We start from the raw sequence: 26,931 nt of genomic DNA, 5'->3' as shown, positions 1-26,931 counted from the left end.
CAGAGCACTGGCCCAGAGGTAATTTAAGACAGTGTTCCACAGAGACTGGGTTCCCGGGGCAAATGTGTTTGAGAAACCTTCGTTTCCACAGGTGCCTTTCCTACAGGACATCTCAGAACCTTTTAGAATTTTCCCCAAAGATCAAGTATCCCTCAGTGTTTCCTCAGCTTTCTTTTTCAAATGAATATTTAGTGTTATGTGTGACACACAGGCACACTTTTAGGAAGATAAAGTCATGAATTATAGAGTTCCGGAAGTGTCAAATCCCCTAAAGGAAGTTATCAGTTTGACATGGACACTTAAAAACCCTTTTCTGTGAATTTACTACCAAACTATCAAGTATGTGTCCGCAGAAAATATTATGGGTTTTTTGTTGTTGTTGTTTTGTCTTTTTGAGGCAGGGTCTCCCTGTAGCCCCAGCTAGCCTGGAACTCACTATGTTGACCAGGCTGGCCTTGAACACATAGAGATCCACCTGCCTCTCCTTCCCAAGTGCTGGGTTAAAGGCATGTGCCACCACACCCGGCTGTATGTGGTTTTCTTGATTGGATTTTGAAGAGAGGGTCTCACTCTGTAGTCTAGGCTGACCTGGAACTCTGTGTAGTTTTGAGTGGCCTTAAACTCCTGGCAATCCTCCTGCCTTGGCCTCCCGGGTACTGACGTTACATGTAAACACCACCATGCCCAGCTTCAGTAAATACAATGTTATTCAGAAGTAGCTGTTTTCATCCAACAACATGTCTGTAAGGTCAAGTTAGAGTTCCTCTAAGGGACACTTGGAACCCCATGGTCCAGGTGGCGATCCCCTTTGGCTGGACCTCTCTGAGTGCATGATGAATCCTTTGTCCACAGGAAACCTGATAGACCTAGGGTTCCTTCAGGCATCCCTGGAAAACACTGATTGGGACAAGCTCTCTCACTGTGTGGGAGGGAGGGTCATTCTAGCCTCCTCCAATATGTCAAGGCTGAGGCTATGGCTCAAGAAATCTCCATCCTTGTGCCATTCTGTCCCAATGTCTCATATGACCCAGCCATGCCCCTCACCCTCTCCTCCCAGGATACAGGACATTCGTGAGATGCTCTTAGGTGTTGTTCCCAGCACACAGGCTCCTGATGCTCTCAGACCCACATTCTCCTGTTTCTTCCCGCAGGGACCAAACAGCAGCAACAGCATGCCCCCCGGGTTTGTAGAGGGTGAGTATCTGAAGGCAAAGATCATGCAGTATTAACATCTTAGGGGATTCATTTAAGTTCTAAGTCATAACTGGTGGCAAAAAGTCAAAACCATCCTTGAAATTTTTTTGAACTGCCCCACGTTCTTTGCCCAGGCTCTTGTGTTTCTAGAAAATTGTTCAGGGACATGGACAAAGGACTTTGGGGTTTAGACTCTGGCAAGGGAGAATGTTCTCTTATCTGTCTAGCAGTAGGTCCAGAGTGGGGTCCTGGGGGCTGGCAGGGGGACCCATCCCGTCATCTCCCTTCCCTGCAGGCTCTGAGGACATCGTTGTGGTTGCCCTGTATGACTATGAGGCCATTCACCATGAAGACCTCAGTTTCAAGAAGGGGGACCAGTTGCTGGTCCTCGAAGAGTGAGTTCCATTCCTGACCCCCTAAGACACACCTATCTACAGAGTTTAGTTATACTCCCTGCTGTGCATCATTACAAGAACCCAAGAGCCTACCCTACTCTGGCAGTAAATGAGAACCTGACCATAGTAGAGAAGGAAGGATTTGTTGCCTTCTGGGTGACAGCAGCAGTAAGGGGGACTGTGTGCTTACTAATGCTTCCCCCTTCCAGGCAAGCATACACAGGGAACAGGGCTCTAGTGCAAAGCTTTCCTAGGGCTCCTGTGGCTGAGTGCCAGGCCACCCTGCAGGGCTGGCCTGTCCAGATAGCTTTGCAATCAGAAATCCCTGGGTCTCTGAGATCATTACCTGTGATGATCACAGCTTTTATATCAGGGCCTGCTACAATAGTCCAAGTTGTACTGGGGCTGAGGAATGGGGCCTGGTCATGCTTGGTTAGACTCTTGAGCCCATGGCCTCCTCCTCTAGGCCCCAGTTGATCCATTGTGACTACCCCTGGACACAGGTCCTACCTTGGGTTGTGACAGTCAGCCAAGGCTGAAAGTCCAGGGAAGAGGATGAGGTCAAAGACACAGGCTGTGGGCTGTGACTGAAGGACAGACTTCACTCCAGACCCGAGTGGACTCTCAGCACCCCTACCCTAGTCCTGGGGCACATGCTAAGAGTCCTGTGCCAGACCCTCATGGCTTCCTGGGAGTGGGGGATGGGCTTTTCTACACTAGGGTGAAGGCCAGAGGGATTAGAGAAGGTTTCTGTGCCTCCTGACCCTTTTCTCCCTCTGTGTCCCTCAGGTCTGGAGAGTGGTGGAGGGCACGGTCCCTGGCCACCCGGAGAGAGGGCTATATGCCAAGCAACTATGTGGCTCGTGTTAACTCTCTGGAAACAGAGGAGTAAGTATTCTATTCCTGCCTTCTAGAAGGAAGCTTGATCAAAGCTGACCTGCTTCTCGTCTGCACCTTTGTATATGAAGTCTCTACTGCCTGGTATGCTCTTCCTGAGGCCCTTGGTCTGGCTGGTGGCTTTCTACCTTTGAGGTCTCAGAGGCCTCTTCTGACATTTTGTCAAGATGAGTCAGTCCCTTCTGTGACTTTGTCAGAGAGCCTGTTTTCTTCCCTTCTAAACACATTTCACTATTAAAAAGGGATCTTTTTCCTTGGGTTGTTCACACATGTATTGCCTGCTTCCCTCACAAGGATGAGAGTTCATGCCTGGGCTCAAGAGTTAGACTGCCTAAGTTTGAATCCTGCCTCTACCACCCCAAGCTATGTGGCCCCAGACAAGTTATTTGTCTTCTTGGCTCCCTAGTTTACACACCTATGAAATCAGAATGATAAAGGTGACAACTGAATAGAGTAAGGTACAAAAAGAACTTGAGGAGTAGCCCGTGGTGGCGCATGCCTTTGATCCCAGCATTTGGGAGGCAGAGGCAGGAGGATCTCTGTGAGACTGAGGTCAGGCTGGTCTACATAGTGAGTTCCAGGCCAGCTGGGATTATAGAGGCCCTGTCTCAAAGAAAAAAACAGGATTTGATGTATGGGGGCTGCAGATATGGTTCAGTGGTTAAGAGTAATTGCTGTTCTTCCAGAGCACCCATGGTCAGGTGACTCACAACTGCCTGTAACTCAAGTCCAGGGGATCCACTGCCCCTTTGGCCTCCACAGGCACCTGCAAGCAAGTACACATACACATATATACATAAATAAATGATAAAGTTTCTCCCTTGTTGATAACAGAGGAAACAGAGGCCCAAAGAGGCAAAGTCACACAGCAGGTTGCCCCAGGGTCAAGACCTGCTGACATGATTGGGTTCTTTTCCCATCGTGGTACCTGGTGTTTCTCATCCTAATGAGGGAAGGGAAGAGGGCTTCTGCTGCTACTGCATGAACCTTTTTACCTCATATCCCGAATAGCAAGGAAACATGAAAAGAAGTTCCCAGGATACAGTCTCAAGTGTAAATGCTTTTCGGCCTCACATTTCAGCCGGGGAATCCATGCTGGCTTCCATCTTTCTCTGCGCAAACAGGCAGAATAGACCATTGGAAGCTGGAGCCCTCACCACCACCACCACCCCAGTGCCTGCAAGGGAGCCTCCTGGGGGTCATGTACGCTGATGACATTTGCAGAATTAAGACACTTGGCACCATTGGCTAAAAACAGCGTCTCTGCTCTCAGTCCCCCATCCATTTCCCTGTCCCTCACAGAGGGGCCCTGGAACAAGCATGACCATTTTTGTATTTGTAATGCTGTATTCTTTTTCTTGACATTCCTCTCCCAGGTTACAGAGATTTCAGTCTCTGCAGACTGGAATTGTCTCTGGTAAGAGACATCGAAAGAATGACTGTTTTTCTCTCCTCAACCCCACCCTTCCACCCCCTACCCCTCTCCTGCCAAAACCAAAACACTTGGTGTGAGATAAATGATGCTACAGGAAGCCAGGTGCTGAGATCCTGACTCCCAAGTGGGCTCTGCATGGCTTGGCCTGGGGCTTCCTGTGAGTACAGGACCTTGTACCCCCAGGCTCACCCTGTCCTCATTTCTTCCTGGCAGGTGGTTCTTCAAGGGCATCAGCCGGAAGGATGCAGAGCGCCACCTCCTGGCACCGGGCAATGTGCTGGGCTCCTTCATGATCCGGGACAGTGAGACCACCAAAGGTGAAGCCATTCTCCCTGCCTTCCTGTGCCCAGGCATGGTGCCACCCCTCCCACACACATCCCTAGGAAAATTCTCTTGGGGAGCTTGAGCTCAATCAAGTGGGCATGCTGCCAGGTTTTCTCCTGTCCTTTACCACTCTGAGCCAGGGAAGGTTGAGGGTCTGTGAAGGCTGACCCTCTTCAGCTCAGGTAGGTATAGGCTGAGAGGTCAATGGAAGTGGTTTAAAGTCTGAAAGCAAACATATATCCTGCTGAAACTTGATCTTCACCGCTGATGGATTAATTTTTTAAATAGCTGCCCTAGGTATGTTCCTGTCCACAAGCCTCCATCCTCTCTAGTCAGGAAACAGGGTTGGGGTGAGTACAGCCCAACCCAAGCCAGCCTCTTCTGAGATGCCCTTAAAATGCTCCCTGAGGGCATGTGGATGGATAGATGCCATGGATGGGCAAATGTCAGAAGTTGTAACCTGAAATGTCCAGGCTGGGAGGGTAATGTCTTGAGGAGTAGGTGACCAGAGGTAAGTCAGTACCAAAAACCACATGGTATGAGTCTGACTGGCACCACCCAGGTGACTGTCCCCAGGGCAGGAGTGCCGCATGCTCTATGTGACTTTGGATTCCACACACTGTAGCTTTGGCTGGTGTCTGTACTCAGAACCACTTGATTTGAACAGATCAGTTGTATAAAGTATGACCTCATGGTACTCTGAAGCAAGTAGTTTTGGAGACATTGAGGCATCTGTGTAGCTGTGGAGTCCTAAACATGGTTGGGACTAGTCACTCCCTATCTGTGTTGCAGGTCAGTGAACATTTAGGTTGCAATGAGACCCAGTACTTCTCTCCAGCTGTGCCCAGAGCAGCTTGGAAACTGGGCTGTCCTTCTTGCAGTCAGAGACAAAGAAACCAAAGACACTGTGTCAGGCTTGTGGGCAGGAGAGTAAGTCAGGTCCAGGTCCATGGGCCTCTGAGGTGGGGGCATACTGGGAATTTGACTGACTTAGTAAAACTTACAGTACGAACTGAGCATCCTGCTCCTTCCCAGATTCTGCCCACTCTGTGTAGCACCAGCCAAGCCAGCTTTGACTGGGACAGGGTGGCTAAGAGGGGACCCTGGAGGTAGCTGGCTGGGTTTGAAACACAGATGTGCCAGTTACCAGCTGTGTGACTCCAGGTGAGTTAGCTCATCTCTCTGGGCCTCAGTTTCCTCATCTATAAAGTGAGTCTGATAATACCATAAAGCCTACCGTCATGAGGCTATTCATTATGATGAATAATATAATTCATATAATTTTAATTTGTTAAAATAAGTACTGTTCTTGTTCATTCATGTTTGTTTGGCCAACATGCTTAGAACAGTGCTTGGCATGTAGAGTCAGCTGTTATTCATTCAGCAATTTAAATTTACCCCAAATCCTATGACATTGTGCTATTATAAAAGAGAAAAATGAAAGACACAGAAGCTACACAGTCAAGGCCACACAGCTCATAGTGTGGTCATGGAATAGAAGACTTATGTTCTCTGGTCTATGTGACAATCTGCAAAGTAGGTTACTGTAAATTTGGTGGCTTAGAACATGTCTGTATTACCTCACAGTTCTGAAGAACAGGGATCTGAGCTCACTGGGCTCCAGTCAAGGTTCTGCAGGATTGGCTCCTTCTTAAGGCTTATGGAGCTTGGTTTCTTTCTTGCCCTTTTCAACTTCAAGGGATCATCAGTGTTGCTTGGCTCATGGCCCTTCCTGATACTTCTTCAACCCCTTGTTTCCATCTTTGTGTTTCTCACTGACTGGTCCCCTATGATAAAGACCCCTGTGATTTCAGTGAGACCCTCTGGATAATCTAGGGTGCTCTCCCTGGTTCAGTCCCTTAACTTACAGTTAATTCCCTATGTCATGTAAGGTCACATTTCTAGGTGACAGAGAATCATGTATGAACATTATGGACCATTATTCAGCTGATCAGTATGTTGCAGAAATTGGACTGGATTTTCTTTGTTCTTTCCATTCTGTTTGTTTATGTGCCTGTTTGTTAGTCTTTTTTATTTTTTATTTATTTATTTTTGAGACAGGGTCTCCCTGTATCCCCAGATGGCCTGGAACTATATAGATCAGGCTGGCCTTGAACTCATAGAGATACACCTGCCTCTGTCTCCCAAGCACTGGTATTAAAGGTGTACGCCACCATACTCTACTCAGTCTTTAAAAAAAAATTAGTTTGGCATCTTTGTTTCTCCTTCACTAGATGATAGATGGATAGATAAACTTAATAGGCAATAGATGAACGGTATGTAGGTAGTAGATAGGTAGGTAGGTAGATAGCTGATAAACAGATACCCAGATGAATAGGTGATAGGTAGATAGATGATGTATAGATGGATGGATAGATGTATAGATCATAGATGATAAATGAATACACAGATGGATAGGTGATAGGTGGATAGACAGATGACAGATGGATGGATGGATAGATAGAAAGATAAGATAGATGATTGATAGATAGATAGATAGATAGATAGATAGATCAGAAATAATGGAGATGATGGCTACAACCAGCTTGCTGAGTGTCCAGAGTTTTTTTTTTTACAAGCATTACATTCCCCGGGCAGTGTGATGAGGTGGGTGGTGTGACTGCTACTATTGAGACACAGAGAGGTGTAGTCATTTCCCCAAGGGCTCACAGCTGTGACTGGCAGATCGAGGATGGGAACCCAGGCAACTGGATGCCTCAGCCCACTCTTGATGACATGAGCTTTAACCCAGGTACCTGGGTGGTACCAGGTGGTACAGGGCCTTCAGAGGAGTATCATAAAGATGTCAAGGTACTGGCACCAGGCAGCTGGACCTCTGAGGTGCTGTTCTGAGGAGTTTCTCTTGGGCCAACACAGGGAGCTACTCTTTGTCCGTGCGAGACTATGACCCCCAACAAGGGGACACGGTGAAGCATTACAAGATCCGGACACTGGACAGTGGAGGCTTCTATATCTCCCCGAGGATCACCTTCAGCAACCTGCAGGAGCTGGTGGCCCACTACAAGAGTGAGTCCTGCCTGAGGCTGTGCCTCGCATCTTACAGCAGAGCCCGGGTTGGTCACCACTACACAGTACAGCCTAGGATGGAATGTTAACCACAGCTTGGATTTCTCAGTTCCTTGGCTTTGCTTTTTGATAGCTGCTTAGTTCTGGGGATGGAACCAGGGTCTAGCACATACTATACTAGTACCACAAGCAACTGTACCACAGCACTACTCCTCACCAAGAGGGGCAATCCCAGGTTCATGACAGCCCTGAGGCCCGCTATCTTCCCAACATCCCCAAGTGAACAGTCACTCTGTGAACTCCCGAGGCTTATAATTGTTGAGCCAAGAGGGTGGCGGTGGCATCCCATCATGTTCTGCTCTCTTGAGAATGTCCCTTGTGGTGACAGGCAGGTGAAACATCAACCACATGGAGAGGGCAAGACAAGAGGTCTCCAAAGGGTAGCTCTGGCTGGCTCAGAGTTCAGTACCTTCTGCTGACTAGGCATTCTGTTTCAGAGGGGAAGGACGGGCTCTGCCAGAAGCTGTCTGTGCCGTGTGTGTCTCCCAAGCCCCAGAAGCCATGGGAGAAAGATGCCTGGGAAATCCCTCGAGAATCCCTCCAGATGGAGAAGAAACTTGGAGCTGGGCAGTTTGGAGAAGTGTGGATGGGTAAGGAGATAGGGTCAAAGCACAGAAACTGGTGCTGGAAGGGGAGGAAGGGGTCCAAAAGAGCCCTGAGGCCCCCTGGATACTGCCCAGCAGAGGAGGATTTGAATAATAACCACAGTGGGCCACTCTTGAGATAGCAAAACAAATTGTCCATTGGGCAAACACTGTTTTGCCTTTGTGGCCAGGCTGGGGGTTGAAGGACTGCCTCTAGGAGACCAGAGTCCTAGACTAGGAAGGGCCTCCCAGATGTGGATCTGGGACAGACTGCCATGCCACTTGGGGCTGACATACCCAGGGCCTCTTGGTATGATGAAAATTTATGCTGAGGGAAACAGCTTGGATTTCCAGGTGAATCCAATGCTAGCAACTGAGGACCAAGCTGTTCAAAAGATGAGCCACATGCCCAGCAACATGCCAGACGTGGTGGGACACCAGAAAGGCCTGTCACACCCCCGTGGTCCTTGCCCCTGTACCTTGAGAACAGCAATGTCTGTTACACAGGGGGGTAGGTGGTCACAATGCCTAGCTCCATGTGTGGTGCACCCCACTGTATTAACACTCTCTTGTGTGCCAGATGGTAGGGAGACAGCTTGCAAAAATGCAGACATTCAGCGAAATAAAGCAAACTTAGAAAGCACGTGTTTCAACCATATTTACTGAGAGCCTGCTATGTGCCAGGATGAATAAAAGAATGAGAACAGAAGGAAGGTTAGACAGATCTGAGTGGTGAAGTGGGGGCAAATAAAATGTCATATGATGCCCTACACTCTCACCACAGGAAGACCATAAATCTGGGTTAGAGCTTCCTGGCAGTCAAGGCACAAATGGAAAGAAAAGCAATTATGGGATTGAACAGAGCCACAAAATGAAGCAGGGTGGGAAGGGTCAACAGGCAAGAGAACATTGTGTGCTAAGTCTCTGCAGTTGAAGACTGAGGAGACAAGTGACAGGCAGAGTGGTTAGTGCATAAAAACTGAGAGTAAGACTGGAAAGATGACCTAGCAGATAAAAGTGCTTGTTTTAAAAGCTTGATAACCTGAGTTCAATCCCCAGAACCCTCAGGGAAAGGAGAACAAACTTTCAAAAGTTGTCCTCTGATCTACACACACACACACACACACACGTAGACAACAACAACAACAACAATAACAATAAATTTAAGAAAGCAACAATGAATTTGGTGAGCCAGGCCTAGCGGTAATTCCAGTTACTAGGCTAAGACAAGAGCATTGAAGTTCAAGGCCACTCTGGACAACTTAGTGAGATCTTGTTTCAAAATAAAAAGTAAAAGGAGGGATGGAAATATAGCTCACTGATAGAGCACTTTCAGTATGTGCAAGGCCCTAGGCCCAATCTCTAGCTGGCTGTGAAAGAAAAACAAAAAACTTTTATGAATGACAAGGATGGGAAGGTGGGCGTGGCCAGTTCAAGCAGGACCTATGAATCTGATTCATTTCAAGAGCAGTGTCAAAGTTTAAAGAATGTGCACGCACATGTCATAATCTAATCAGTGGTTTAAGGATTATTATCATAATTTTTTGCAGTGCTGACCCAGGGTCTTTTACATGCTAGACAAGTTTTTATACCACTAAGCTCCATCCCGAGTCCTTGTTTTTTTGAGACATGGTCTTGTTACATAGGCCAAGCTGGACTGGAACTCCCAGTCCTCTTCCCTCAACCTCTGAAGTGCTAGGATTCCAGGTGTGTACCCCATGCCTAGCTGGAAGATTAGTTTTTAATCTTGCAAATAGCCCTTCAGGGGAGTCTTTATCATTTCCACTCCGCAGACAAGAAAACCACCGCTCAGAGAACGTAAGTGATTTGCTCAGTTGTACAGTTAAGAAGTAGGGAATGAGTCTCCATCCCATAACTCCCTGAGGCCAAAGTGGTACCCTCCCTCTGAGCCAAAGGTCTGAGATAGTCAGGGAGGCCTTGCTGGGGGAGGCAGGTCTGCAGCTGGCCTCCAGAGAAGGTGGATCCTAACCACTTGCCTTGCTCCCCTCCTTCTCCAGCCACCTACAACAAGCACACCAAGGTGGCAGTGAAGATGATGAAGCCAGGGAGCATGTCGGTGGAGGCCTTCCTGGCAGAGGCCAACCTGATGAAGACACTGCAGCACGACAAACTGGTGAAGCTGCATGCCGTGGTCACACAGGAGCCCATCTTCATCGTAACTGAGTTCATGGCCAAAGGTGCGTGGCCTGCGGTACAGGCTGTGGCCCAAGCTGGCTGTTCTAGTTTGTTCTTCATTGCTGTGACAAAATACTCTGATGAACACCAACTTTGGGAGGAAAGGGTTTATTTGTCTTACATCTCCCAGGTTGCAGTTCATCAGGGAGACCAAGGTAGGAACTCAGGGCAGGAACCTGGAGGAAGGAGCTGGAGCACAGGCCATGGAGGAACGCTGCTTACTGGCTTACTCCCCTGGCCCCTGCTCAGCCTGCTTTCTTATGCAACACAGACCCACCTGCCCAGGGGTGGTACCACCCACAGTGGGCTGGGCCCTCCCACATCGCTCATCAAGAAGATGCCCCTCAGACATGGCCACAGGCCAGTCCAATAGAGGCAATTCTCCAACTGAGGCTCCCTCAACCCAGGTGTGTCAAGTTGACACTAAAGCTATCCAGCACACTGGCCCATTTCAAACTCAAAGGTGACCTTGATATGGCTCTTTTGGCACTTCCAACAAGTCCAAACATTCTAGCCTCCTGACTCATAAAGTAGAATCACATGAAGGGGTCACCAAGGGAGGGGGATAGCAGAGGCTGTGGGAGGGACTGTCCTGGGGAAGAAGAGGTACATGGCTTCATCATGGCCTGCACCTTGGAACAATCCCTCTTGGAACCTTGGTGCTGGGCTGCAAAGAAGCTCTGCTTAAACTACTGAGGAATGAGAGGCCACATAAAGAGATCAGAAGGATGAGATGATGGTCTCGGAACCTTACCCGCACGTCACAGTGTGGTTCACCCAGTCTGCTGCAGTCAGCTCTCGGAATCTTGGAAAATATCCCTGGTTGCGATTTCAGGCTACGAAGTTTGGGCCACCCAACCCTGTGACCTTCAGCATAGCTCAGGGATGTTTGAGACAGAGTCTCACTCTGTAGCCAGGTAGCCTGGAACTTACTACATAGCCCAGGATAGCCTCAAATCTTACAGCAATCCTCCCACCTCAACCTCTCAAGTACTGGATTACAGGCGTGCATCTCTACGCCTGGCTTTGTTTTAAGACAGCTGTTTCACTGTCATTTTCAGTTCCTTCCCATTTTTAGATAAACAGAAGCATATCATACAGTGTCAACCATTGTAATTTGAAATCTCAAAACCCTTTCCATTTTCTAAATCTATGGTTAGCTGACCTTACAGTCATAGTCCTGGGCACCCAAGGCTGTATCAGTCAAAGTCTCGCTAACAACCAAAACGTCCTTTGAGAAATATCCAGATTCTAGTGCTCTAACACTAGGAATGGTAAACAAATAGGTTTCTTTAAATCCAGTGCTGTGCCTGGCCAGTGTTGAATGAAGTCCCATGTACTTGTGTAGCTGAGGCAGGAAGATTGCTGGAGCCCAGGAAAAGGAATTGGAGACTAGCCTGAGCAGCATAGCAAGATGCCATCTCAAGAAGCGAAAGTCTGCTGGAGATGTAGCTCAGTGGTAGAGCACTTGCCCTAGCATGTGAGAGACCCTAAATTCAATCCCTAGTTCTGCAAAAAAAATAAAATAACTCCATTGCTATGAACTATGTCAACCATTTTTCACTGAAGGGCTAAACATAGTCAATGCTTCTCCCCCTGCTCTCCCCCTCCCCAGGAAGCCTGCTGGACTTTTTGAAAAGTGAAGAAGGCAGCAAGCAGCCCTTACCAAAGCTCATTGACTTCTCAGCCCAGGTGAGAGCTGACTGGGAGGCAGGAACGGAGCTCATTTATTAGCTCCACAAATAGTCACTGACCACACACGGGGCTAACAAGGGTAACAGAAGGTGATGCTGATGAAGCCTGGGTGAGAAAGTGCACTTTCTGTATGTATACTTATCCTTCCACATGCACAGGGATTGTCCAGGACCCGGTGGTTACCAAAATCTGTGGATGCTTAAGTCCCTTGTAGAAAATGGTGTGTTTGCAAATAACCTACACATATTCTCTTGTATACTATTTAAATTGTCTCCAAATGATTTAAATAATCCAACAAAATGCTATATAAATAATTGTTATACTGTATTGCCTAGTGAATAACAAGAAAGTCTGTAGAAGTTCAGTGTAGAAAGCAATTGTTTTTAAATATTTTCGATCTGTAGTTGGTTGAATCTGTGGATGCAGAATCTGTAGATAGGGACTATTCTTTACATGAACCAACTTATGCAATGCTCATATCAACCTTATGGAATAATGTTTGTTCATTTTTTGTGTTTTGGTGTTAGGTATAGAAGCCGGGGCCTTGTGCATGCTAAACAAGCCCTCTGCCCTTGAGCTCCATCCCAGCTCATGGTATCCATTCTGATGTAACAAATCATCTCAAAGTTTAGTAGCCTGAAATGACAACAATTACTATTTCCCATGGTTCTGTGTGTTTACTGTGGTGGGCTGGGTGGAAGTGACAAGGGTAGAACATCAGAGACAAGGTCTCATCCTTACAGTCTCTCCCGGTGTGGCCTCTTCTCCCTCAGTGTTTTTAACTGACCTTCTTTACAGTTCAGCACCAGGGTTCTAAGAGGGACCAACCCAAGGTGCAAGTGCTTGGCTTGTTAAGTCTCTGCTTGCATCATACCTGCTAATGTCCTATTGGCCAAAGCCAGTCACAGGAGCCAAGACTTGAGTCCATGTAGGAAGGGAAGACAGGAGTGCTGGCAGGCATAGCTCCCTGGAACTCCAAATAGAACAGTCTGGTCACAGAAAGGTAACTGTCATCCCATTTTCCAGACAAGGAAGTTGTGTGAAGAAGTACAAGTTGGCCATGGTGGTGAATGCCTATAGTCCTAACAGGGGAGAGGCAGGGGGATCAGAGTTCTAGGTTAGACTTGAACTGTAAATACTGTCTCAAAAAATAAAAATAAAAAAGATACATACAGATTAGGAAACTGAAGCCCAAGAGAGGTTCTGAAACCCAAGAGAGGCCTAAAGTGCTGGGCTAATTGTGGGGGGGGTACAGCAAGGAAGAAAATGGCAAACATTGCTGTCCTCATAGAGGTCACCTGCATGAGTATTAAACAATGGGGTTTCTTAGAGACACACCACCCATGGCCCTAGCCAAGAGTCAGAAGAGCAAGTATCCAGAAAAGAAAACAGGAATTGTAAACCATGGAAATACATCTTAAAACTCCATTTGAAAAAATAAAACAACGAATTTTTAAAAACCAAACATTTGGGACCTAGGGTATAGCTTAGTGGTACAGAGCTTGCTTAGCATGCATGACACCCTGAGTTTCTTCCCCAACACTGTCCAAAAAGAAATAGTCTTGCTCCTCTCCCCGTCGCCCACAGCCCAAGTGTTGTTTTCCCTCAACCCTGTTTAATGCTCTCCCCTGTCTGTGGGAAAACAGGGAGGACAAACATGCATGGGAGTGCACAGCCCATTCAGGCTTGATCAGAGGCTTTACAGAGGAAGTGGTCTCTAGGAAAAGCCTTGAAGGGTGAGAAGTTCTGCAGATGAAGAGAGGGAAAGTGGTTCTAGAAAAAAGAAACACCTTGCAAATGCCCAAGAGGGAAATGAAGGGGCTGAGCCTGGTCAGCCAGAGCCTTGAGGGTGGCACAGATGAAGCTGGAGGGAGGGGGAGGTGCAGCCCAGTGGGAGTTGAGGGAGTCTGCAGCTGGGCCTAGGGCTGAGCCTAGTGGAGAGGCCTACAGCTGAGCTCATTTGAGTATGCAAATCCCAGGGGCCAAGGTCACTGACAAGGTCTAACAAGACCTGAATAATCAGAGGCATATGGAAATCAAGGCCTGGCACTTCCACCCTAGAGGTCCCCAGTCCTTTGGGAAACAATAGTCTGGCTTGTTACTGAAGTATAACCATCAAAAGAACAGGAACCTTGCTGAGCAGGGTCATAGGATGCATCAAGAGCTACTCTTGGGCTCAGGGTGTAGCTTAGTTGGTAGAGTGCTTGCCCAGCAAACCAAAAGCCCTGAGTTTGATCCCAGGACTGCATAAATGAAGCATAGTGGTACATGGCTGTAATCTGAATACCTGGTGGGGGGTGGGAGGTGGAAGTAAGAGGATCAGAAGGCTAAAGTAATTCTCAGCTATACAGTGAGTTCTAAGCCAGCCTGGGACATAGGAAACTCTGCCTTTAAAAAACAAAACAAAACAAAACAAAACAAAACAAAACAGAGCCACACTCTCCCCATTTCAGAGTGGAAAACAAACCAAGGAGGGAGAGAAGTTCTTCTGGTCTTGGTACACCCAAGCAGAGGTTAGTTGTGAGCCCAGGGCAAGTAGAAGGCTACTGGGGACCTGGTCTCTAGAAAGGCAGGCTGGTGCAGTGTCATCTTGTCACCAAGTGGCTGGTGATCTCAGGCCTACTCTGGGTCTAGCTCCCATTTGTCCAATGGGTAAATTGGATCCCAAATGTAATTTTCAAGTTTGATAACTATTTTTAGCTCCAATTCCATTGATCAAATAAAATTTTACATAATAGATATTAAAATACAGGTCATAGGAGAACTAATCCTATTGAAGCTGGCAGAAAGGAGCCTCATCTGTGACCTTTTGTGTGTCCACCCCCCAGGCAACCCAGGGGCAAGCCTTGGACTGGGGCTGGAGATAGAGCCCAGTGGAGGAGTGCTTGCCTAGCATACACAAGGCCCTTGCTCGCACGCCTTGCAGCATCCAGACACTTTGCTTATCCATGCTGTCCCTCAGTTTGGGAGGGAAGAACAGAGTGATTGTGAATATTTCATGGAATTCTGTATATAAAGGGGTTAAAATGGTGCCTGGCACACTGTGAACATTTAGAAAGGTGTCATCCTTTGGGGCTGGGGAGGTAGCTCAGGTAGAGTGCTTGCACAAGGCCCTGAGTTCAATCCCCAGCACCACACACACACACACACACACACACACACACATACACACACACACACACACACAAAGAGCCCTGTGCTGGAATATGCTTACCAATCCTTCCAGCTGGAATTCTGGGGTTCCCTGATGCTCCTCGAAGCAGATCCAAGCTCTAGTGCCTGATGAGGATCTGCTTGGTGGCTCACTACCACCAATCCATAGACACACTTGAACCCAGTTCCCTTGTCTGTTACATACTTGGCTGACAAACACTTAAGAAGCAACACTCTGCAAGCATACAGGTTTAGGAGTCTGGTATAGGGTGTTTGTGTTGGTCCCAACTTTCTGGTGTAGCTCTGAGAAAGGCACTTGGCCACTCTGGCAGCATTAAAAGCCACATCTATAGTGAACGCTGTGTGTCACTGTCCCCCACGATAGTGAGAAGCTTAGAAGATCTATCCTCACATGAGCCCTGGCAGACAGTGCTGTTGTTTGTCCCTCTTCACAGAGAACAGCTGGACACAGGAGTAAAGTAACAGAGCTTGGGGATCAAGCTGAGCGGGTCCAACTCCTGACCCATTTAGCCACAATACTCCAGTGCCTTCCAGGTGGGGTTAGCCCCATTGAGCTCATGTAAGAACAGGCGTACTTGAGTGTCAGTCAATGGCAAAGCACTAGACACAGAGGTTGGTCTGCCAGGTGAGAGTCCGCAAAAGCATGACTGTAGATCACAACACTGGCCTGGGAATTTGCAGGCTGTTTATGCACCAATCATCTCCTTCCCTGGCCTTTCATTTTCTCAGCTGTAGAAAGAGATAGCAAACCTATCTCTCAAAGCCTAAAGTTAAAAAAAAAAAAAAAGTGTTTACAAGAAGTAAGCTGCAGTGTCTTCCAAATAACTTTTCCAAACTGTTCTTCTAAGGATGCCTTATAAATTTCCCATACTCCCCCAGGGCAAGACCCTGTCTCACTCCACTCCTATCCCAGACAAAAGTCAGTCTTGAATTTTTGTTCCGAAAAGCTGGGCCTCCGTTTCCGCCGCCTCTGGCGTCCCCTGCTGTCTACTTTCTGCAAGTGCTCCACCACTCACCAGGCTGTGAGCTTGCTGGCTGGCCCAGGTTCCCCAGATAATTTCCTCTGACCACACACCCTGCTGCGACCCTCCTGGACTCTGCAGCTCTGGGCTACTGGAGGGAGCCTGATTTGAAGCTGATATCCGGACTCAGGCTTGTGAGCCAGGATGCGTATCCCTGTAAAATATATCAGGAGCCCTTCACAGGGCTCCAAGGCAGGTTTATAAACGATAAGGGCTGTTTTCTGGGAATCCGAGTCTCATCTTCCATCCCTTTAGTCCTAACCCTTTTAAGTAAAAACAACTCTAAGTCACAATTGTGTGTTTCTACCAGAAGCTTCCAGGGTACCCACTGTGAATAAGAATCCTTTCTCACTGTCTGTTATTTAATTGGAAGCCACAGTGATCTTCAAATATGCATCAGATTACAGAACTGGACTGCTTAAAGCCTGTTACCACTCCTCATGCTCAGAAAAAAACCCAGTCCCCTTTCCTGGCGGTGGAGGTTCCTTATCTCTCTCAAATTCAGCTGTCCTATCTTCTGCTGGCCTCCAGCTGTGCACCTGGTGCTCTCCCTGCCTGGAATGATCTTTTTTTAAAAAAATTATATATTATTTTATTTTATGTGTATTGAGTGTATTGCCTGCATGGATGTAAGTGCACTCGTATCATGCAATGCCCAAGGAAGTCAGAAAAGGGTGTTGGATCCCCTGGAACTGGAGTTACAGATGTTTGTTAGCCACCATGTGGGTGCTGGGATTCAAACCCCTGTCTTCTGCAAGAGCAGCTGGTGCTCTTAATTGCTGAGCCATCTCTCCAGGCTCTGAGTGTTCTTATTCAACACACATTATTGTGGTCATTCCATTCTCAGCTGAAGTGTCACCTCCCCAAGTATCTTCCCTGAGCACCCAGTCCAGAAAACCCTCTGCACTTCTTCTATCCTGCCCCCTGCCCTGCCTTTTCTCTATGGTGCTCATCACCCTGGAGGGGCCATGCCTGGCTAACCATTGTTCAAGAGACAGGACAGGCACCATAAGATAGTCTGAGGACTTTTACTGGAGGAACAAGTGACTTTTCCCTGCCCAGGCTTGTATGAGAAGGGGGAGCAGGTGAAAGCTCTTCATGGTGCCCCAGTTTATGCATGCCCTGGACAAAAAGTCACATTGTTTTTCCAAAAGTCTTGCTAGAAGTTTTGACACTCTAGAGAAGCCCCCCAAGCCAAGCTAGACTTTTAAAATGCCCCTGGCCTGTATTGGTGGGCAGAGAAGACTGAACCCAGGACCCTTCTGACAAAAATGGGGAGCTGGTGCAGATGTTTCCCAGTTTTCTCCCTCATCTGCATTGGAGTGAGGACCTTTGAGGTAGACTATAAGTTGCAATCATGAGAATGACAATGTCGCTTCTGGGTATAGATTGCAGAAGGCATGGCTTTCATCGAGCAGAGGAACTACATTCACCGAGACCTCAGGGCTGCCAACATCTTGGTCTCTGCATCGCTGGTATGTAAGATTGCTGACTTTGGCCTAGCTCGGGTCATCGAGGACAACGAGTACACAGCTAGAGAAGGTAGGGTTTGATCTGAGGAGTGCTGACACCTGTTAAGAGGGACTGGGAAAGGCAGTCCTCTAGGGCTGACCTCTGGTTCAAGCTTAGCTGGGTCCTTTGGCATAGTACATTAGTTACTTTGTCGTTGCTTGGCATAATGCTCAACAAAGGCTACTTAAGGACCTGTTGCTTTGACTTTTTCTTAGAGGATCCAGTCCATCATGGTGGGGAAGCCATGTGGCAGGAGCACACAGCTGGTCACATTGTACCCACAGTTGGGAGGCAGGAAGAGATCCATGTCAGTGCTCTGCTCCCTCTCTTTTATGCACTCCAGGACTACAATCCATGGGATGGTGCTGCCCAGTTCAGGATGTGTCTTCCTAACCCAATTAACCAATGTAGAAAGTTCCTCACTGGCATGCCCAGGGGTTTCTCTCCTAGATCATTCTAGATTCAAATTGATAATAGTACTATCACACAGGACTCAAAGAGGAACATTTCTGATCAGATTGAGAAGTAAAGATCAGTTTTAGACTTAGGCAAGTACAGGTTGAAACTAAATGTTAGAGAAACTTTATGCACGGTAGACAAAAACTGGGAACCATTTAAATGTCCATAAACTGAATATATATACAAATTGTGTCTCATTCACATGATGTAGTATATAATACAGCCATGAGAAATCCCATGCCAGGGGCTGGGGATGAAGCTCAGTGATAGAGGCTTGCCTAATTTGTACAAGGGCTAGGTTCCATCCCCATCACTGGAGAAATGAAAGGAGGGGAAAAAAATCATACACCAATGCCACATGCAACTGAAATGTGCAGCCTAACATTGAAATGAAAGAAGTCAGTCAAAACAGGTAGGTGCTGGATGGTTCTACATAGATGGAATGAACTCAAAGCCAGGCAACTGTATGCAAGCACAGAGCAGACTTCACAACAGCCCCAAACTAAGAACACCCTAGTTAATGTCAACTAGCTGGTGGACAGACAAAATATAGAATAACCATGCCATGGAATATTGTTTGGAGTGAAGTGGTAAAAGACGCCATAAAGCGCCGGCTTTGGGAATGTCATGTTAAATAAAAACTAGACCTACACACACATATTTGTTGCCCTTTATAGGAAAAGTCCAAAAGAGACATTTTCACAGATAGCCCTGGAGGTAGAGTGAAGCGGTACAGCGGTGAACTGGGAGAAAGGAGTACTGAGTGCTAGGAGGATGGGGAGGACATGTGATAAAAATACCCTGGTTCACAACTTTGTGACTATTAGTCATTAAACTGCACACCTGAAATGTGTGGACTTTATGGTCTGTGAATGATAATCTCATTAAAGCTGTAAAATTCATTTTACCAACAAAGGTGAGACTCATGGCTAGATAGAACAGGGAGGTACTGCCTGAGAGGGCAGGAGGGAGCCTGCCCTAGAATGTTCTAGACCATGATCTGAGGATGATATATGGTTTGCTCATATATGAGGACACCTCAGGTTGGACCTTAAATATCTGTACATTTTAGCCAGGCCTGGTGGTGCAAGCTTGTAATCCCAGCTACTCTAGAAACTGAGGTAGAAAGATCACAAGTTCAAGGTCTGCCTGGATAATTTAATGAGACTCTGTCTCAGAATAAAATGTAAAAAGGGGCCTGGGATTGTAGCTTAGTATCAGAGCACTTGCTTAGCCTGTATGTTATGCTAGGCTCAATCCCCAGTACCAGCACACACACACACACACACACACACACACACACACACACACACACACACTTTACTTGATCTTTGTTGTGATTTTAAAAAGTTTAAACTGAGAGACGTTCTAAAATAAAAAGGAGCGTATGTAATTTCTAAGCCTATAAAGAACGGGCAGAAAAATGAAAAAAAAAAAAAAACCTCTAGATTTTAAAAGAGGGAGTGGCTGAGGATGTTGCTTGTGGTAGAGTGCCTGTCTAGCATTCTCAAGGTCCTGGGTTTGATCTTTAGCACCACATAAACCAGAACTATGAAATAATTGATTTAGAGTTAGGCAGTGATGGCTCTTGACTATAAATCCCAGCACTCAGGAGGCTGAGACATGAGGATTACCATGAGTTCTAGACAATCTGCTTAAGGACTGAGAGATCCCCTATCTCTCAAAAAGAAAGGACTAAGAAGACAGTCAAGGTGGCTCATGAGGTAAAATGCTTGCGGCTAAGCCTGATGTCCTGAGTTTGATCCCCAGGACCCACGTGGTAGAAGGAAAGAACTGATTCCCACAAGTTGTTCTCTGACCTCCATGCGTGCACCAGTAACAATTGTTTTTAATTTTAAAAAAGAAAAAGAAAAGGGGCTGGAGAGATGGCTCAGTAGTTAAGAGCACTGGCTGCTCTTCCAGAGGACCCAGGTTCAATTCCCAGCACCCACATAGTGGCTATGAACTGTCCTTAACACCAGTTCCAGGGGATCCAATGTCTTCCTCTGACCTATGTGGGCACTGTATAACACAGGTACACTTGCATACATGCAGGCAAAGCACTCATACACATAATAAAAAATAAAAAATTTAAAAATTAAATTTTCAAAAGAAAGGGGGAGGAGAGAAAAATGAGACAGGTTTTTTGTTTTTTTCTAGAAATACTGGTTTTAGCCGGGCGTGGTGGCACACACCTTTAGTTCCAGCACTTGGGAGGCAGAGGCAGGCAGATCTTAGTGAGTTTGATGCCAGCCTCAAACTAATAGGGAGTTCCAGGCCAGCTGGGGCTACGGGGAGACCCTGTCTCAAAAAGATTTTTTTTAAAAAATACTGGCTTTTTAAAATTTTTGGTTGTTGAGAATTTCATACATGCGTATATCCTCATTGCCACCTCTCCCTCCGAACTTCACTGATTCTTTAAAAACCCACTGAGCACTGTCAACATGTGCACAGGTGTAAGGCCACCCACTGGAGCATCAGTGGTCTGTTAAGGGCTGCATCCCTGATGAAAACTGACTCTCCTTCCAACAGCCATCAGTGGCTAATAGCTAGGAGTGGACTTCGACGACCAATCTCTATCCATGCTGGGGCTTTAGTTGTCTTGATCTTGTGCAGGTCTTGTGCATGAAGTCACAGCCGCTATGAGTTCAGGTGTGCAAAGGCCCTGTCATGTCTGAAAGCACTGTTTTGCAGCAGTCCTCCACTGACTCTAACTTTTAGTCTTTTCACACCCTTTTTCTTTATGATCTCTGAGCCTTGGGGTGAGGGGTGTGACACAGATGTCCCATTTAAGGTTAAGCATGCCATGATGGAGAAAGAGAACTTTCAGGTACTTAACCATATGCTCAGCTGTAATGCAGGCCTTACCCAATTCCAAAGAACCTGCAGATGATTTTATTCAACAATAGTTCAATTTTTTTTCAATAGTTTTAAGAAACATAAAAAGGGTACAAGTGTTTCCATTGCGCAGTGGGGTTTGCTTTAGGCCCTGGGGTCTGAAACAAGACTTTATTCACCCTCAGTCATAGCTGATTGGGAAGTGAATTAGGAAGAAAAAAAGACCCAACCTGGATGGAGCATCATTGCAGGGAAGTTGCAAAGGCAGAGAGCACTTACTCAAACTATTGTCATATGATAGAGCCCTAAAGGTGAAAAGGTCTCAGTTCCTGGTGTTGGCAGTGACACTGGCATCTTTCCACAGGGGGCACCCAACCCTAAATGGAGGCAATAGGGTCAACATGGCAGCTCAAATCAGATGGACTGCAGCAAGAGTCGGGGGTCCCAGTTCAGTCACCTCCTTCTCCTGAGGTGTGTAAAGAAGGGCAGAGTCTGCCATGGGTGCTGCTGCTTCCTGGGTGAAGCCTGCCAGGTTTATGTGCAGCTCCGAAAGGCTCATAGGTGGTTAGTGTGATGTGGACCTTGTGGTCCAGCTTCTCAGCCTGCAGGGCTACTCTTAACATAAAGTCAAAAGTCCTGCTGAAGTCTTTGAAATGAAACTGCTTGCAGTTTTCAGGTTCCTTCCACCTCACAAGCCCTGCAGTTTGTAGCATCTGATCCAGCACCTCAGCACTCAGCCTGTGTGCTCTGCCAGCCATGGTAGGGACATGGCTGTAGATGGCAGCAGAGGAGGTGACTGAAGGTGGGACTCCCAAGGCAGCTGCCTGGGGCAACCTGATTTTCAACTTCATGATGCAAACACTGTTGTTTTCAGAAAAAGGAAGAAAAAACAAAAAAAAACTATGCAAAGTTAGATGGGGCCACACATACCTGTAATCTCAGCACTGGGAAAGTGGAGGCAGGAGGATCAGGAGTTCAAGGCCATCTGCTCTCTGCTACATAGTGAGTTCAAGATCAGCCTAAGCTATCTGAGATTTTGTCTCACAAATGAAAGGAAAGAAGGGAGGGAAGGAGGGTGCAAACTTCCCACTTTGACTTTTGATCTCTTTCCCTGCCTAGTAATACTCTCTCAAGATACTGGGCCCCTGGCAGTAAACTGCAGCTCTGCATTAGCAAAGAGATCACCAGGGGAAACAGCCAAGAACCCATGACGTGCTGTTACTAAACTAGGATGTTCAGTAGGTTAACTGTATTGGAGGCATTTTTGACTTATGGTACTTTTGACTTATGATGGCTTTATCAGAGGATAATCATAAGTCAAGGAGCATCTATATATCCTACAAATCATGTCCCCCAATCAGACTGTAATGATGACAAGTACCAACAAACAGCTAACAAACCCATCCTAGAGGGAAGAAAGGAAGAGAGGAGTTGGGGAGGAACAGTGACTGGTGTAAATCAAACCTCAAGTGGCAGCCAAATTCCTGCCCTAATCCCCAAGGTCAAAGGGAGAGGACCGAGGCATCAGCTGTGACCTAGACTCAAGGCCTCCTGAAGCCCCTCTGTCCCAAAGATTCTGTGATCCCTATGACTCCACTTTTCTGAACTATAATTCACTGGGTATCAGCTGAATCAAAGAGGTGGCTCCGCAGAGTGAACTCCCAGGCTATACCCCTCTGCCCACTTCTCCTTGCTCCAGCTGTCTGTCCTCAGTGCGGATGTCCCTTGATACCACAGGGGAAGGCGTGTCACTTGCAGACTCTGCAGGAGCATCTGTTGTCCCTGTCCTATTTCCTCTCATTCTGGCAGAGTCCTGGCCCTCTGCTCCCCAGACTCACCCTGACTCTGCCCTGTCCAACCCTGCAGGAGCCAAGTTCCCCATCAAGTGGACAGCTCCTGAAGCCATCAACTTTGGTTCCTTCACCATTAAGTCAGACATCTGGTCCTTTGGTATCCTGCTGATGGAGATTGTAACCTATGGCCGGATCCCTTACCCAGGTAGGGAAAGGGACATCAGCTTAGGGATGTGTCTAGAAGCCAGCCTGGCAATGGTCCTTCTTGTCAATATGTCTATTAAACTAAGCTCATGATCCTCCTCCAATCTCCCTTCACCTTTCTCATTTCAATTAGAGGTACCATCATCCACCTCAGCCTGCAGTCTAGGGGTTCCGTTGACCATTCCTTCTTTCCCACTCCTCATCACACCTAAGTAATCACAAAGTTCAGCTACTTGAGCAGGTGGAAGCGGACAAGGCCAACAGAGGCCGGTATGGACAGGGTCCATGGTATGGTAAAGAGTGTGTTAACTGAAGTTTCTAGTAAGTCATGGAAAGGTGTGGGGCTGAGAAAGGGATCTGATTTCTACTTTTAGGAGATGCATGCTTGGGGCTGCACAAATGGCTCAGCAGTTAAGAGTGCTTGCTACTCTTGCAGAAGACCCAGGTTTGGTTCCCAGCACCCACATGCTAGCTTAAAACTGTCTTAAACTCCATTTGCAGGGGATGTGAGGTCCTCTTCTGGCCTCCGTGGGCACCAGGTATACATGTGGTTCAGATACATACAAGTGGGCAAAACACTCACACATAAAGTAAAAATAATTTTTTCAAAAGAGAGATGCACACTTTGGTTCATGGCGAGTAGATAGGAGTGTGAGAACGGGGCAGCACCCACACAGCTGTGGACAGGACAGGGTGATGGAACTGGCAACAGAGATAAGTTGATAAACTGGGCTACATTTCAAAAGAAGAAAGGATATATATAGCTTGCTAGGAAAGACCGTCAAGGATGGTTATCCTGGTATCAAAAGAACAAATCAAAAGTGGAAATTTGAGTTGATTTATCTGTTAATTTGTGGTCACATATATATGTATATCCAAGTAAGATGTTTAAGGAAGCACTTAATACGTAAGTAAGTACATGAGCTTGAAATTCAAGATTGATAACATAAAATTGAGGATCACCCAGGCTTGGTGGCTCATGTCTACAAATCCAGCTCTCAGGGTGCCGAGGCATGAATATTGCTCTGAGTTCAAGGCCAGGCTGGGCAACATAGTGAATTCCAAGCTAACCTGAGTTACATACTGAGACGCTGGTTTCCACAAAGAAAAGAAGTTTAAAAATTTTTTTAACTAAAAATAAAAGTAAAATCAGGGACCACAGGTGTTTGACAAGGGGTTTTTTTCGGGGGGGGTAGTAATGGGCTGGGGGGCATGTCTTATTTCCATGTCTCTTTCTCAGGAATGACCAACCCAGAAGTGATCCGAGCACTAGAGCACGGGTACCGGATGCCTCGACCAGAGCATTGCCCAGAAGAGCTGTACAACATCATGACCCGTTGCTGGAAGAACCGCCCAGAGGAGCGGCCCACCTTTGAATACATCCAGAGTGTGCTGGATGACTTCTACACAGCCACTGAGAGCCAGTATCAACAGCAGCCTTGATGGACAGGATGGGAGCAGAGCCAGGAGCCCCAGCAGTGCCTGTGCTGAGCTCTAGTGCCACCACCATTCTTCCCACTCCCAGTCACCTACACACACACACACACACACACACACACACACACACACACACTCCAGACATTCCTCAGCTATGAAGTGGGCAGGTTGGCCTTCACATCTCTTTTTGACTCTAGCCATCTGCAATCTGCTGTTCTCAAGAGGCCCACAAGTTGATATTTCCATTGCTTGGGATAGCTGAATTCCAGCTACAGTTGTGGTTTAAAATAACAAGTATTTAAATAAAAGATACGATATCAAAGGCTTTACCCCTCTCTTTACAGTTCCCAAATACCTATTTGCCTTCTTGCTGTGTAACATTATCAGAAAGACCTTCCCAGAGGACTGAAGTGTGAAGAAAAGTCAGAGTCAGGGCTGGGGAGATAGCTCCATCAGAAAACTGCCTGCCTAGCAAGCACAAGGACCTTGGTTCAATCTCCAGAACTCAGGAAAAAAAATGCTTGGTGTTGGGCATGGTGGCGAAGGCCTGTAGTCCCAGCACTTGGGAGGCAGAGGGAGGCGGATCTCTGCATGTTCAAGGCCAGCCTGGTCTACATAGTGAGTTCCAGGACAGCTGGGGCTACAGGGAGACCCTGTCTCAAAAAGACCAAAAAAAAAAAAAAAGCTTGGTGTGGCTCGTGCCTGTACTCTGCTCTAGGGAGTGGCAGCAGGAGGATCTTTGGGGATCACTGTCCAGCCAGCCTAGCCTAATTTGTGAGCTCCAGGTCAATGAGAAGCCCTCTCTCAAAGGAGGTAGACAGCTTTCCAGAGGATGATAGGAAGGCGTGACAGGAAGCAGAGGGAACAAGAAGGTTCCTAGCTTTTGTCATGGGAAAGGAGTGGGGGTGGGGGGCAACAATGGGATGGGATGCGATGACACTTTTCTCCTGGAGGCTGTACATCACAACAAATCCTAGGGTCACAAGGAACCCTATACCTACGGAATTGACTCTGTATTTCTCAGGAGCTCAGGTCTAACCTCAGGAACTGGGCATAAAAATACTGGAAATTAAGGCCTGCAGGGTTTTAATTTACATGTGTCTATAGAGGAAAAAAAATGTCACTTCTTTTCTTGTTTTCACATCACAGCTGCCTCCTCCCTCCCCACCCCCACCCCTGCTTCCATGATCTTAAAAGGTGTGGGGATTCCTCCCTACCAGCCCTCTAGGTAGGGGCATCCTCTCATCTGGTTTAGTTCTAACCTTAACTACCTGGAAGTACTGTTAGATCCTACAGGTGGGGGCTCAGTCCCCAACACTTCCTCTGTTACTTTAGACACTAGTCTCAAGTCCCAGGCTGTTTTATTTATACTTCTGACCCAATAACTAATAACCAGACTCCCCATAGCTCCCTCCTTAGGTTTGATTAATTCACTCAAGCTGCTCACAGAACTCAGGAAGAGAATAGGGGGGTGGGGGTTACTGTTTTATTAAAAAGGATGTGACAGCTGGGCATGGTGGTGCACGCCTGTAGTCCCAGCACTCTGGAGGCAGAGGCAGACGGATCTCTGTGAGTTCGAGGCCAGCCTGGTCTACATAGTGAGTTCCAGGACAGCTGAGGCTACTGGGAGACCCTGTCTCAAAAAGACCAAAAAAAAGGATGTGACAAAAGAAAAGACGAAGAAAGAGGCCACATGGAACTTCCGTGTCCTCTCCAGACCTGCCACCCTCCAGAAATCTCATGTGTTCAGCTATCTGGAAGCTCTCTGAACCCTGTCCTTTTAGTTTTATGGAGACTTTATTGCTTAGATATGATTACTAGTAAACTAGGTGAGAAAACACAGCAGACTCTTTTATATTCTTTTCCTCTCTGTGTAGCTTTCCTTCCTCCAAGCTATGGGTTAGGGTCTCATTGGAATGAGGAAGCCTTTATCACATACTATGAGAGTCGATCAAGATTTCTTTATGATCAGCTCCAAGAAAGGCAAGGGAAGATTAGAGTTTCTATGACCTAACTTAGGGAAGAGATATTTTAGTTTTTATGACTTAACTTGGGGAGGGAGTTATTGAAATAGTTGAAACCTGAAACCTGTATCATCAACATCATTTGTGTTTATATGTATATATCATATATAATTTGATACACACACACACACATCACAACTTTCCTAGTTTGTAACTTAGTTGCTCTCTTGGTTTTTGGTTTGGGATGTATATTTGGAAGTCTGAAAGCAAAGTCCAGGGTCTTACAATTTTGCAATAGAAATTTGCTCTTATGAATTGGAGAATTTTAGATATTTGTTTAGTAACCCATGGGAGGGGTACACAAGCCTGTCCCACTGCTTTGAGCTTGGCTATGAGACTTTTTGCTTTGGCCAATGGGATATTAGTAAAAGCAAACAGGCTTGGAATGTCTTGTGAAACAGAGCCTGTCTTCCAGCCCTTTGCCCTTATTAGAACATGGACCAAGGAAGATGAATAACATGAGGAACAGATCTGGACCAGCTTTCACACCAAATCCAGCTGAGCCCAGCCTAGATCAGCAGAACCCCAGCTGACCTATATACATGTGAAAGAGAAATAAATTATCATAAACCTTTGCTTTCTGAGGTGGTTTTATTACATGGCTATTATAGCAATAACTAATGCCCTGCTTTATTTTCTTAACAACGCGTCCTTTGCAGAG

At 46.8% G+C, this 26,931-nt stretch overlaps 1 protein-coding gene and 1 pseudogene across 1 annotated transcript in view; one reads left to right on the top strand and one right to left on the bottom strand.

Annotated features, from left to right (window-relative positions):
- Positions 1–24,565, top strand: part of Hck (HCK proto-oncogene, Src family tyrosine kinase) — a 65,642-nt gene extending 41,077 nt beyond the window's left edge. The window contains exons 3-13 of the mRNA XM_008829384.3: positions 1,152–1,194; positions 1,490–1,589; positions 2,379–2,477; positions 4,135–4,238; positions 7,123–7,272; positions 7,770–7,922; positions 9,935–10,114; positions 11,728–11,804; positions 17,392–17,545; positions 22,679–22,810; positions 24,050–24,565. Coding sequence (XP_008827606.1) covers positions 1,152–1,194; positions 1,490–1,589; positions 2,379–2,477; positions 4,135–4,238; positions 7,123–7,272; positions 7,770–7,922; positions 9,935–10,114; positions 11,728–11,804; positions 17,392–17,545; positions 22,679–22,810; positions 24,050–24,252 — 1,395 coding nt within the window. The 3' untranslated portion in view covers positions 24,253–24,565. The remainder of the gene's footprint in view (positions 1–1,151; positions 1,195–1,489; positions 1,590–2,378; positions 2,478–4,134; positions 4,239–7,122; positions 7,273–7,769; positions 7,923–9,934; positions 10,115–11,727; positions 11,805–17,391; positions 17,546–22,678; positions 22,811–24,049) is intronic.
- On the bottom strand, positions 21,222–21,570 carry LOC115069649 (annotated as a pseudogene).
- Positions 24,566–26,931: the final 2,366 nt, after the last annotated feature.

The sequence above is a fragment of the Nannospalax galili genome, unplaced genomic scaffold, assembly GCF_000622305.1.
Source record: "Nannospalax galili isolate Female #2095 unplaced genomic scaffold, S.galili_v1.0 scaffold1714, whole genome shotgun sequence".
Classification (NCBI taxonomy): domain Eukaryota; kingdom Metazoa; phylum Chordata; class Mammalia; order Rodentia; family Spalacidae; genus Nannospalax; species Nannospalax galili.
This window is presented reverse-complemented; position numbering and strand designations above follow the sequence as displayed.